The sequence below is a fragment of the Myxocyprinus asiaticus genome, chromosome 33, assembly GCF_019703515.2.
Source record: "Myxocyprinus asiaticus isolate MX2 ecotype Aquarium Trade chromosome 33, UBuf_Myxa_2, whole genome shotgun sequence".
NCBI lineage: Eukaryota > Metazoa > Chordata > Actinopteri > Cypriniformes > Catostomidae > Myxocyprinus > Myxocyprinus asiaticus.
The window spans coordinates 41,507,501-41,521,414 of record NC_059376.1 but is presented as its reverse complement, the minus strand read 5'-3'; the positions used below and the strand labels follow the sequence as shown (position 1 = coordinate 41,521,414).

General features: G+C 40.6%; 1 protein-coding gene across 1 annotated transcript in view; it reads left to right on the top strand.

The window, feature by feature from the left end:
* Window positions 1–13,914, top strand: part of LOC127423716 (eIF-2-alpha kinase activator GCN1-like) — a 57,629-nt gene that overhangs the window by 16,715 nt on the left and 27,000 nt on the right. Inside the window, exons 22-33 of the mRNA XM_051668235.1 lie at window positions 584–677; window positions 2,016–2,129; window positions 2,225–2,423; window positions 2,639–2,788; window positions 5,022–5,209; window positions 8,249–8,329; window positions 8,413–8,556; window positions 8,702–8,826; window positions 11,871–12,060; window positions 12,337–12,407; window positions 13,154–13,319; window positions 13,409–13,603. Coding sequence (XP_051524195.1) covers window positions 584–677; window positions 2,016–2,129; window positions 2,225–2,423; window positions 2,639–2,788; window positions 5,022–5,209; window positions 8,249–8,329; window positions 8,413–8,556; window positions 8,702–8,826; window positions 11,871–12,060; window positions 12,337–12,407; window positions 13,154–13,319; window positions 13,409–13,603 — 1,717 coding nt within the window. The remainder of the gene's footprint in view (window positions 1–583; window positions 678–2,015; window positions 2,130–2,224; window positions 2,424–2,638; window positions 2,789–5,021; window positions 5,210–8,248; window positions 8,330–8,412; window positions 8,557–8,701; window positions 8,827–11,870; window positions 12,061–12,336; window positions 12,408–13,153; window positions 13,320–13,408; window positions 13,604–13,914) is intronic.

Genomic DNA, 13,914 nt, shown 5'->3' with positions numbered 1-13,914 from the left:
AGACAAATATAAATATGTAGCGGTGCTACAGCGTTCCAGCTGTTAAAATCACTTTAAAGTAACTTGGTAAAATCTGTTGTTACAGCTGGTGAAACGTCATGTCGTAACTGAATTTTACATGGCATTCTGTGATGTTTGGGAAGAATGATAGGGTTCCCACAGTCATGGAAAACCCCTGAAATATCAGTGAATTTAAAAATGGTGATTTCCAGGCCTGGAAAAAAAATATCTATAATAAAAATGCAATTGTCTTGTTTTCTTCTGCACAAAACAATATTCCATCAGCTAGACAACTTGCTCGCAAAGCATAGTGATGTCCGATATATGAGCGAATTGTTCTTTTGAGTCAGTGAATAGGTCAAAATGGTTCTATGTGGTTCATTAGCAAATTGGTCTGAATCAAAATTATTTTTTAAAATCTGAATCCACTAATCACCAATGGCTCAAAAGGTCATGGAAAAGTCATGGAACTTCATTGGTCAAAAAGGGTGGGAGTCCTGCAATGAGAATCTCACAGATGCAACGCAACTTAAGTGATTTGTCTGCTAGTTTCTTGTAAACGTTGTTGGTTTTGTTTTTTCAGCACACAACAGGAGAGCACAAAAAAAGGCAACATGAAACGAGAAAATAAAGCTTATTCCTTTAAAGAGCAGATCATTGAACTGGAGCTGCAAGAGGTGAGAAATACAACAAATGATCAGTTAGAATGTGTGACGAGGAGAGGCGGGGCCGGGCCGTGACTACGCACGCCTGGCCCCCAGTCGGATTAATCAGCCGAGGAGAGGGATAAGTGCAGCAGGATGTGGCAGTTCGGGAGAGAAAGACACACACGGCAGCTGCATGTGGCTCTCTCTCTCCCGAACTGCCGCATTCCGCTGCTCTTATCCCTCTCCTCGGCTGATTAGCCCGATTGGGGGCCGGGCGTGCATAGTCACAGCCCCTCTCCTTGTCACAGTATGGAAAATGGAAAGAATTTTGGGAAAATATACTGTTTTTTTTTATTTATTTATTTTTTATCAGTATGCAGATTCCAAACAGTAGTATATTTTGCTGTTAGCTCATTATTTTGCATGTTTAATTCAGTGAGTGAAGTCCTGTTATCATCTAGGAAATAAACAGTTATTTTGCATTTTGAATAAAATTGTGTTAAAATGTCCAGGCAAATGAGTTAAGAAGAGTTGAATATCATTTGAGGATTTTGAGCCCGGTTTAATTCTTCAAACTGAAAATGGAAGGTCGATTTGAGCATATACGTGCTGCAAAAATAGTAGAAGTATAGTAGTGTTCATTGGTTCATTTTGTATGTTTACTGAGCATTAATGTTTTTAGTGTTTTCACCCTTTAAACGGACATCCAATCACTTGCGCTGAAAAGGCTCGTCTCTCTCCCGTCCCTAGTTTTCTCAGTTTCAGCCGAACTCATCATACAACACCTGTGGCTGCTAGTGTGCAGTCGTATTTTAGAGCTCCTTGTGTGCAATAATGCGATTTCCATTTGTTTACCCACATTACATAGGATTAGGACGTCATGCGTATTGGATTGAACCATGTTGTATCATGCCACGATAAACCATTACACCCCCGTTTAGTAGTAATATATTTCTGTCGCAATTTCTTCAATGTCTAGATAAAATTGGGCTTTTATTTTGGCGGAAAACCGAATGAAGCACTTTTGAGTTTGCTTGTGTTTGACGACAGCTTCACACTTCCAGAAGCAGTTCGCTGTATGGATTAAAGCTTACATTTCTGCGGCATTAGCGCCACCAAACGTAATTGCAAAAATAAACTTTTTCAAAACAGCTTTCTGAAAACGCCCCCCTGTCTGCCATTGGTCAAACAAAGAGATAGTCCCACCCCAACTCACACCATAGGTTGAGTAATGTTGTTGGGGCGGGTCTAAGCGGGTCACTCAAAACAAACATGCAATATGTGCCACACAGATACTGTAAAATAGAGTGCTTCTGTGTTTTTGTAAGCATGGACTGGCATGCGTATGAACGTGTGTTTGTGTTGTAGGAGATCAAGAAAAAGAAAGGCATCAAAGAGGAGCTCCAGCTCACCAGCAAACAGAAGGAGTTGATGCAGAACCAGCTGGAGAAAGAGTCCGGCATCCGCAAGACTTTACAGGGGGTGAGAGGTCCAACAGTACCCGTACAAACCTGAGACTCGTTCTTCAGTGCAAACACAACAAATCAGATGTTTCTGTCTTTGTCCGTCTCTGTTAGTTGGATGCGGAGCTGCAGTCTGCCATCAGTCTGTTGGAGTCTGCTCTGGCGCGTCATCCTCCTCTCATCTGGATACATGTTCCTGGAGTTCTGCAGGTTCTTCTGCCTCTCCTGCAGTCTCCTCTGGCCGCTCCCCGTGTCAAACACATCTTCCTAAACGCCGGTGTCTGTCTGATGCCGAAAGAACTACACAATCTGGGTATACATTCCATTTTCTGTCTGATAATCACCCTGTTTACTCCTCTTATGACTGATGAATCATGCACAATAAGACCAGGAATGTTTATTAATAAAGTAAATAGGGTCTAGTTTGATTTGATGTTAATTTAATAGCATTTAATGCTGCACAAGATGATTTATGATGTTTTTTTCTTCCTCATTTATCTCTGTTATCATCTGTTTCTCTTTATATAGCGGTTCTTGTAGGTCAGGTGACTTTGCGCCAGTTGAAACCAGAATGTGATTTAGATCCAGCTTGGTCACAAGAGGATCTGGCCACAGCTACAGAGCGAACCATCTTACTGCTGCACACACACACTGTACCTCAGAGAGAGGGCAAAACCGGTGTGTATCACATGCATATGAGTATCATCATGCATCATGGATGCTTCAATTAAAACTTTAAAGGGGTCACATCATGAAAATCAAGGTGTTAATTGTTCTTTTAAAAAGAATAACTTTGGTGCACAGTCCGCCCTGACCATTTATTGAAACTACACTTCTAAAACGACTCCTAAATCATGATTTTGTTGTGATTCTCATGAAATGAAGCTTAAACCATGGCAGAGAGGATTTCTGTATTAAAATCGTTCTGAAACTTCAATTAAATAGATATGCTCCATCATGCACATAAAGATTACAAAGGAGTTTATGTAGGGATGCACCGATATGACATTTTTTGGCTGTTACCGATTTTAACAAAAACATATTGGCTGATACCGATATTTTGCCACTTACCTTATTTTTCATCAAATTAGAGGTCTACGTTCCCACGGAGCTCCCGCGGGACCTGATCAGATCTCTCGCGGTGCGGGAATAGATTTCCGAGTTGATGGCGGGAGTGGCCGGTCAAAGAAGAGCCTGAAAAAAAATCCAATGTGGATATCGATTTTTATATTATTGATTTATGAATGCAAAAAAAAACAAAACAAAAATTACTTTATTTTACAAGTAATTTAAATGTTAAAAATGTTCACACAACATGTGCATCAAATTATCAAATTTTTAGAGCAGGCTGTAGTCAACGGAGCTTTACAAGAATGGCAGAGCAAAGTGTGGACACAGTGTGTCATCAAAGGATGTGAAACTGGGTCTGGAGAATGGTCAATTTAAGTGTTAAGAAATCAAGTTCAGTCAAGTCAGATGGGCGTCATGTCATGCGTTATCTGATAACAGCAATGACAGAAAAATAAAACATTTGTGTACACTTGTTGTCTGTTTGTACGGCTTTTGCCCTATAAATGCGGAAAACAAATGCGGGGTTTCTGGAGCAGTCTGGAAGGAAATGACTGCGGGCAGAGTGCGGGTGAACATGGAGTAAAATTCAGCGGGAGCATTTGGACGCGGGATTGAAACTTGCAGGAGCGGGATGCAAAAACCAGTCCCGTGCAGACCTCTACATCAGATCCCTGTTTTACTTAGGAATTATGCTTTAAAAATGTACAGAGATACAAAAAGCTTTTTTACTGCTCTAACAATAAACAATTTCCATTGAAGTTTTAAATAGAGCCACAATGAAAGATTAATAGAAGATCATAAGACAAAAAGGAACAAAAACCCCTTTTAAATTCTGTTATAGTGGTACAAGGGATAATGCCATCCAAACCACTAGAGGGCGCCACTTGCGCTGAAATTGACTCAATCTTTTAATATTTAGTTATTGTGTGATTTCAATCTTAAAGGTGCACTCTGTATTTTTTCCCCATTCATTTTTTTTTTATATCTGTTTGGCAGATTAATCGGTGCCGATAGTTGCTTTTTGGAACAATCGGTTTTCAGAAAAAATTTATGCCAATAGTTGCCGATATGTGTGTATATATATTTTTTTTCTCAATTATTTTTTATTTTTTTAATTCCTTATTAGTAAATCTGATCTAGTAAAATATAGATACATACAAAACTCTTCATCTGGTGAAAATATAGGCTATAAAAAGGTAAATACTTGCATATTGAGCATTAGAACGGAACCAAGTCTCGGTCATTTCAAAATAAAAGTCCCTGGTGTGTTTCCAGTTTGTTTATAGTTAAAAGTCCTGTGTTATGCATCAAATCGTAATTTCACTGGTTATTATTGGGATTTTGGTTGCACAATAAACTGCTTTTGGGGTTTTATTCATTTTTCTAGGAATCGATGTACAACTATCAGCCGACTAATCGGTTACCGGCCTTTCCCACCACCTTAGTTATCGGTATCAGCAAAATCCACTGTCGGTCGACCTCTAGTCTCACCCATTAACGTCTCATTATCATATGACCGCCCATTTTTACATAACTGGCCCGCCCTGATGAACGAGGCTAGCCAGTCATAACAGAGATCATTTACATATAGAAATCTTAAAAGTACAGCAGCGAAAACAGCCTGTTTAATTGTAAGGGAGCGAGAGGGGCAAAAATGGTCATGTAAAGGTATATTACAACTGTTTTGGTGCAAAAAAAAAAACCCTTGACTAACATTATAAGTGGACTATTTTACAAAACTCTTTAAAGGACTTGCCAGTTTAGCTCACCTTAATTTTCGGAAAACTTTAAGACATTTTGCGTGAGTGTGTCATAAAGTGTATTTGTGTTTGTTTTGCAGGATCAGATGCATGTGCGCTGTCAGCACCGGCGTTCTCCTTCTGTTTCCCGCTCCTGCAGGCAGTGTTGAGTCAGAGCAGCGGAACCTCAGAGGAGGTGGAGCTCACCATGACCCGCGCGCTACAAATCATCAACACACATGCTCAGCTGCGTGCGCAATCGGACGCCAGCGACATACTTATAGATGAGGTACGGGTGTGTTCTCAACTGATCACTTTGACATGAATGTTTTGTTTTGAATAGCTCTAATTTCTCCAAGAATTTAATCTAGTACAATTCAACAATTTTAACATGTATAAAATGCACATCCAATCAGATTTGCTGCGATAGTCCATGAATTTGAAAAAGTGATGAACAATTTGGGATTCATTAAAAGTAAAACATGAAGTGAAAACTGGATAGTTCATTTTCATTTTTATCTCTACGTGTCCATTTGAAAATAAAAAGCTAGTTTATGTGTATAATGATTTTAAGATTATTTGCAATTAATACACGGCCCAGGCTTCCAGTAGCACGTGAACCGCTCTCCCGACATATACTTTTTAAACAGCCTCCAACTATTCAAATATCTACTAAACTTCGATATAGAACATTACAATGGAAAGCAGGGCAAGGCAAAAGAAAATCCCAGGTCGCCAAGATAAGACAGAATGCGGAGAAGACACAGGTGAAACGGATCCCGCCGCTAGCCCCCATGTCACTACTGAGGGGGAAATTAGCTTGGTGAGAATATTCGAAGAGCTAAGAGAATTCAGAAAGGAAAACAATGAAAAACTGGCGGATATTAAGGAAGACATAAACAACACAAACATGAGGACTGAGGAAGCCAAGGGCTGCATCGCGGAGGCCGAAGAAAGAATAAAACAGACGGAGGAGGTGTTATCTGAACTGGTAAAACTCCAGGCCCAGCTCGAGGTTAAGCTAACAGATCAAGAGGGCAGGTCTAGATGGGACAACATTCGAATATATGGAGTACTGGAGGGCAGCGAAAACAGTTCATCAGTTATCAATTTTATTGAAGAATTGCTAAAGGATGGGCTTGACCCATCGACAGACCTCCATATCCAAAGGGCTCACAGAGCCTTGCCAACAAAATCTGCCGACCCAACGAGACCCCACTCCATTGTTGCCAAATTTCTGAGTTATAAAACAAAAGAAGAGATCCTGGAGCTGGTGTGGAGAAAAGGAGGGCTGAAACTGGACAATGCTCTAATTACATTTGACCGTGATTACGCCCCAGATGTCCTAAAGAAACGTAAAGAATACGCTCGGGCAAAAAAAGCGCTGAAGGAAAAAAGGTCAAGTCCCAGACACCATATCCGGCAAAACTCTGGGTATTCTGTGAAGGAGAAACCGTGCTCTACAGTTCTGTGGAGGTGGCGACAAAGGATACGAGGGACCGGGGCCTTCAGGTGGATGTCATCCGGCCACAGCAGACGCTACTGGAACGTATACAGCGCAGAACTTGGGCAACGAAAAGGGGGCGAGGCAGCCTAGTGGAAGCTAACCCGGTACCAGACTTTGTGGAGCGACTGAAAAGACTAAAATGATCGGCAACTGGACTGTACCCCAGGAATTTCTACGCACGGATTGACTGAACTGATGAATATGATGCAATAACAGGATCACACTATAACCGGTCAGGCCGTGGCTTTCTTGCATAGCATTTCAGGTAACTTGGGTAGCTTAATTGTATTGGTAAAAATGCTAGCCCTATACATGTTTTGGTGAATCATAGTCTGATGTTGGAAGATTGCATTACTGAGCCACATGGTGTAACTCTACGCTTTGCTGTCAGTGAAGGCCCCCAAAACTAGGTGGAAGCAGATTGAATGTTCACTCTTCGTAAATACGGGTTCAAGTAGTAATTGCTGATGGAAAATTATTAAGAACTTGTATAAGTAGGGGGCTGGGTAGCTCATTGGTAAAAGACGCTGGCTACCACCGCTGAAGTTCACTAGTTCGAATCCCAGGGCGTGCTGTGTGACTCCAGCCAGGTCTCCTAAGCAACCAAATTGGCCAAGTTGCTAGGGAGGGTAGAGTCACATGGGGTAACCTCCTCATGGTCGCTATAATGTGGTTCGTTCTCGGTGGGGCGCGTGGTGAGTTGAGCGCGGATGCCGCGGTGGATGGCGTGAATCATCCACACGCGCTGTCTCCATGGCAACGGGCTCAACAAGCCACGTGATAAGATGTGCGGGTTGATGGTCTCAGATGCAGAGGCAACTGGGATTCATCCTCCGCCACCCGGATTGAGATGAATCACTACGCGACCACGCGGACTTAAAAGCGCACTGGGAATTGGGCATTCCAATTTGGGGAGAAAAAGATAAAAACATTTTTTTTAAAAAGTACTTGAATAAGTAAAGGATATCCGTGGATTACTATAACCTTAGAAATATGGGATACAGTAATCAAAATATGTACACTGAACGACGCTTTAAACATATTGAGGTGGTGTGCATATGATACTGATTTCACTCCAAATACATTGGACGAAACCTATAAGAGATGGACCAAGAAAGGAGTTACATCATATTATACTATTACGAATAATAACATTCTGTTAACCTTCCAGGAATTTAAGGACCAGTTTGGGCTGGATAATCAAGATTTATATAGATATGTTCAAATACGACACCACTTCAACTCAACAGTAAATAAGGAGGGGAATTGGATTCAGAATGATATAGTGAATATTTTTTTGTCTGCCTATAAGGCTACTACAATTAGCAAAGTCATTTCTAAATTATATCATTGTCTCCAAAATCACAGATCAGAATCTACCTCATATGTCAAAATAAAATGGGAAAATGAAGGAAACATGACCCTTACAGAAGAGGATTGGTTAAATACATGTAAACTACAGGCTCCCATCAGTGGAGGTTATTTGCCTGGAAAAATATTGTTTGATTTTCTTACTGTACCATCTCTGTTTTGTAATGTATTTATTTTCTTTTATTTATTTTTCTTTCTTTCCTTGTTGTTTTGTACTCTTCTGGTTATGTCTGTATTACAGAATACAGAAGAGGGATGGATTAACAATTTCTCCTAATTTTTTCTTGCATATATATTTTTTTTCTTGTGTATTATAGAAATATGTTTTATTAATCGTTTGTAGGAACATCTAAGAAATAATCGATTGTGAACAATTGAGTTGATTCTATGCATGTCTGTATACATGAGGTCACAGGAATTTATTTATTGTCCTTTTGTCCGTTTGTTCAGAACGGTCCAGAGTTGCTGCCTAGAGTCAGTATGCTGCTGCTCTTGACCAAAGTGATCGGCACGTCCACACCTCGCCTGCAGGTAGAGACTCGATCCGTTAAACAGCAGTTTTCAAACACACGGTGTTAGGTGAGTTGTTTTATAGTGTTGTGCTTGTGTTGTAGGTGTTGGCATCAGGCTGTCTGACGGTGCTGTGTGCCAGTGCGAGCGGGCGGGAGGGCTGTGCGCTCGCAGAACAAGCTGAAATCGACGTTCTACTGGATGCGCTGCTGTCTTCATGCTTTTCTGTCAGAGACGCTGCTCTGAGGGTCAGTATCTTTCTATTTCCTCCTCCTCCTTTACACCACTGTCTTCTCTTCCATGTTTTCTTTGCTCCCCCTTAAAGACATTTTTATTGTGCCAATTTGTTTAAGAAATCATTTTTAATAAAGAACTGCTATCTCAATCTTAAAGGGTCTTTTGGAAATGGAGTTTGCACTGCCCACCGACAGCTCTGATGCCAACGGCCTGAAGATGTTGCAGAGACTCTGGGTATCAAAGTTTGATGTGGAGGAGGAGGGCAGAGCTCTGGCAGAGAAGTGAGTCACACCACTGAACTCATGCCAGTGTAGTGCAGAATCACAATTACAAAAACTCCTTTGGATTTTGACTATAACTTTCTCAAGTTTATTCTGTTGAAACTGATTAATCCCTATTCTAATGCCAGTTTATTGTGAACATACGATTTCAGAAATATCAGTAGAGCTGGTTAGCTGTAAAGTCAATTTGTAGGCATTTTCGAATAAAACAAGGTATGTGGTGAAAATAATTTGAAAAGACTTAAATGTTTTGTTCTAGATTATAAATTACACTCAGTCATACCTCAATTGTGGATTTTAAAGCCATTGTGTCTTTTAAAAATGCATCAGAGGTAGACCGATATATCGGTTTTATTGATTTATCGGTGCAGATAGTTGCTTTTTGGAACTATTGGTTATTGATGAAATTTCGATTTCATTATTTTTATTTTTTTTATTTTTTCTCCTTGTTCCTTTTTTGCTGGGGCTGGAGGATTCTACCGTTAGAACGGTTTGGTTCTGTGATCACCTTCGCCTTGATTAGATAATCAAACCCACGCATAGAAAAATGCAGCTATATGGAAATGTGCCCAGTGTCTCTGACTTCATATCTTTTGAATAATAATAAACTTTATTCCTCATTAAACCTCATCTGGTGATATATATATATATATATATATATATATACACAAAACCTTTCATCTGGTGAATATATAGGCTATAAAAAGCTTAATTTGGTTAATACTTAATATAGAGCATTGTAATGGGGCCAAGTCTCTGTCATTTCAAAATAAGAGTCCCCGGTGTGTTTTGGGCATGTTTTTACTCAAGTCAATGTAATGGGGTTCAGGATGGGCAAGGAGGAGGTGTGAACAGGCTGAACGGTCAACATAACTTTAATGACATAAATCAACTTAAAGAAACATAAACGCACAGACAAACACACCCACAGAGGCCACGTGTGTGTCTCTCTCTCACTCTCAAACTGGCACCTCCGGCTCGTCTTTATCCCCCTCCCGACTGATTAGGACAATTCAGCATCGGGTGTGCATTCTAACGGGTCGGCCACGCCCTCCTCCTCATCACAGTCCCACATTATGCACAAAATCTTGACTTTTTTTTCTTGTTATTTTTGGGATTTTAGTTGTACAATAAACTGCATGTGGGTTTTTATTTGTTCTTGGAATTTATTTTGTTTATTTATGTCTTTGCCCGTCATAGTAAGGAAAGAACAAGATTTTTATTTAAAAAAATTTACATATAAATCGGTTTTAAAAACCACTGGCCGATTTATCGGTTATCGGCCTTACCCACCACCTTAGTTAATATCGGTATCGGTAAAATCCACTATAAGAACTTCAACATGTAGTTGTCGTCCTTCATTAGCATTGTGAGCAACATGCATTTTTAAAGAACACAATAGCTTCAAAATTTACTTTGAGGTATGACTGTGTGTAATTTATGTTCAAGAACAAAACGTGGAAGTCTCTTCGAGCAATTTTAACTACAGGCCTTATTTTACTCATAAATCTTAAACTGCCATTATAAAAACCCATAGTAAATTCCTGAGGGAACCCATGGCCAGAAAACTGCTAATACGCAATAAAACTATATATCGGACAGGCCGATATTTGGCCATTTTGTGATTATCGGTTTTGGCCGATAACCGTGTTCGTTTGGCAGATTAACAGAAGTGCTGACTTTCCCTTGTTTCAGTTCCAAAATCTACCAATAGATTTGTCAATGGATAGTAAACATTTCTGTTTTCAAAGATTTTTTCATGTTTAAGCAAATTTGGGGAAAATGCTGTATAAAATGGATGTTTGTTTCTCTTCAGGAATTTTGTGTCCATCTGATTTGCTGTTGTTTATTATACACGAATAGCCACAATATTAAAACCACCTGCCTAATATTGTGTAGGTCCCCCTCGTGCCACCAAAACTGCACCACCCACATCTCAGAACAGCATTCAGAGATGATATTCTTCTCACCACAATTGTACAGAGTGGTTATCTGAGTTACTGTAGACTTTGTCAGTTCAAACCAGTCTGACCATTCTCTGTTGACCTCTCTCATCAACAAGACATTTCCGTCCACAGAACTGCCGCTCACTGGATGTTTTTTGTTTTTGGCACCATTCGGAGTAAATTCTAGAGACTGTTGTGTGTGAAAATCCCAGGAGATCAGCAGTTACAGAAATACTCAAACCAGCCCATCTGGCACCAACAGTCATCAATGCGATTATCTAATCAGCCAATCGTGTGGCTGCAGTGCATAAAATAATGCAGATATGGGTCAGGAGCTTCAGTTAATGTTCACATCAACCATCAGAATGGGGAACAAAATGTGATCTCAGTGATTTGGACCGTGGCATGATTGTTGGTGCCAGATGGGCTGGTTTGAGTATTTCTGTAACTGCTGATCTCCTGGTATTTTCACACACAACAGTCTCTAGAATTTACTCAGAATGGTGCCAAAAGCAAAAAACATCCAGTGAGCGGCAGTTCTGTGGACGGAAATGTCTTGTTGATGAGAGAGGTCAATGGAGAATGGACAGACTGGTTTGAACTGACAAAGTCTACGGTAACTCAGATAACCACTCTGTACAATTGTGCTGAGAAGAATATCATCTCAGAATGCTGTTCTGAGATACGGGATGGCGCTGTTTTGGCGGCACGAGGAGGACCTACACAATATTAGGCAGGTGGTTTTAATGTTGTGGCTGATCGGTGTATAAATCAGCATTTCTACCGGCCATCCTGCCACACTGCCATCTAGAGAAGATATCAGTATCGGCCATTCAAAAACTCATATCGTTCGACCACTTCTGTAAATTGTCTTCCGGGTTTTTGTACCACAATCTGAACAGCTCTATAGCATGCACTTAGAGTCCTGATGTCTGAAATGTAAAATGACCAACCACAGTTGGTGTTTTAAATGTGATGTTTGTTGGCAAGAAAATCTTAAATGTATCGGAGCTTGTGATTATGAGAAAGTGCTTGCCAATTTTGTGTGCAATATGCATCTGTAAGTTAAGTCCTCTCTGTGTTTTGTCTTTGTTTCAGACTCTGGCAGGCTCTGTGTCTTGATCTTGTCCCCGATCTGTGTCCATTGCTGATCGAAGACGTGATCCACCACGAGGAGGCCGTGCGGTCGGCCGGTGCTGAGGCTCTTTCCAGCGCAGTCAGCCAGTACCAGGACCAATCCGCCATGGTTCTGACCCAACTCACTGAACTCTACCATGAGAAACTCTACGTGAGCATCACACACTAGAGATTTAGCACCATACATTAATATTTAATGATGTTTTCACACTGCAGAAGAAAGATTGAGTTTCATCTGTGAAATTAAAAACGTTGCATTAACTTGCATAGATCACTCAGACGGCCATCTTTAATTCATGGACGTAATATTTCAAATTAATTGCTGTCATTGAGAGTGAACTGTTCTGGATTGTCTGTTGAGTGAGTGAGCAAGTAATTCCCCTAAAGTGTTCACTTCAATTTATGCTGTATGGATCTGTGTCTGTAGAGACCTCCTCCGGTTCTGGATGCTCTGGGACGGGTCATTTCTGAAGCTCCTCCTGACCAATGGGAGGCCAGGTAAGGCAGTCAGCATCATCAGTTAAAGGGATAGTTCACCCAAAATGTTAATTCTCTCATCATTTACTCACCCTCATGCCATCCTAGATTTTTAGAACATATCAGGTCTTTAGGTCCATTCAATGCAAGTGAATGGTGACTGAAACTTTGAGGCTCCAAAAAGCACATAAAGGCAGCATAGTGGTTTAATCCATGTCTTCAGAAGCAATCCAATTGATTTGGGGTGAGTACAGACCAAAATGTAACACTTTTTTTTACTGTACATCTTGCCATTGCAGTCTCTAGACATGATCATGATTTCAATCTCGATTATGCTTCCTAGTGCTTGACACATTCACAGAGCACTAGTTGACACTTGGAAGTGTAATCGAGCTTGAAATCATGATCCGCTGATGTCAAGATTTATAGTGAAAAAGGAGTTATATTTTGGTCTGTTCTCACCCAAAACTGATTGGATTGATTCAGAAGACATGGATTAAACCACTGGAGTCTCATGGATTGCTTTTATGCTGCTTTTATGTGCTTTTTGGGGCTCGGTCACCATTCACTTGCATCGTATGGACCAACAGATGCACGCATGCCCCATAGATTCCCAGTGTAAGGGTATTACCGTTTTACAAACTGACTAATCATGATTATTGTCTGTAGTAAACAGTATTTCATATATGCGTGAAAATAAAGGCGAAAATATCACAGAATATTCCTCCACAGAAATTAATTGTAAGTGATATGTTTCCTGTGTGCAGGTGTGGCATTGCTCTGGCTCTGAACAAACTGGCTCAGTATTTGGATGAAAGTCAGGTGACACCACTCTTCCTGTTCTTTGTGCCGGACGCTCTTAACGACAGACACCCAGAGGTGCGACGTTGCATGCTGGACGCGGCGCTGTCTGCTCTCAACACGCACGGCAAGGTACCACATGGTGACTTTTCTTCAAGCGTTCTACACGGCATGATTTATCTAATACAGCTAACCTTAACTTTTATGTTTTTGTCTTGTAGGACAGCGTGAGCTCTCTGCTGCCCGTGTTTGAAGAGTTTCTGAAGAACGCGCCGCAGGATGCCAACTATGACTCTGTACGTCAGAGTGTGGTCATCCTCATGGGCTCTCTGGCCAAACATCTGGACAAGAGTGATCCTAAAGTCAAACCCATCGTGGCCAAGCTCATCACTGCGCTCTCAACTCCATCACAACAGGTCTGAATCGCTCACCTTTACTCTCTTTCTTGCATTTCCCTCGCTTTTTTTTTGTCCCGCCCTTAAAGGAATAGTTCACCCAGCAATTCAAATTCTGTAATTTGCTTCATATCGTTCCAAACCCGTATAAGTTTCTTTTTTCTGTGGTTCAAAAGGAGATGTTCAATAGCTTTGTGTGACGAAGTGACTTATATCTTATAAACACTTTTTTAACACATTCCCATTTTGTCAGTGTCATACCAGTTTGTTTTATTCCACTTGCTTGTTGCAGATTATAGCACTTCAGCATTTATTTGTAATGGCAGTTACGG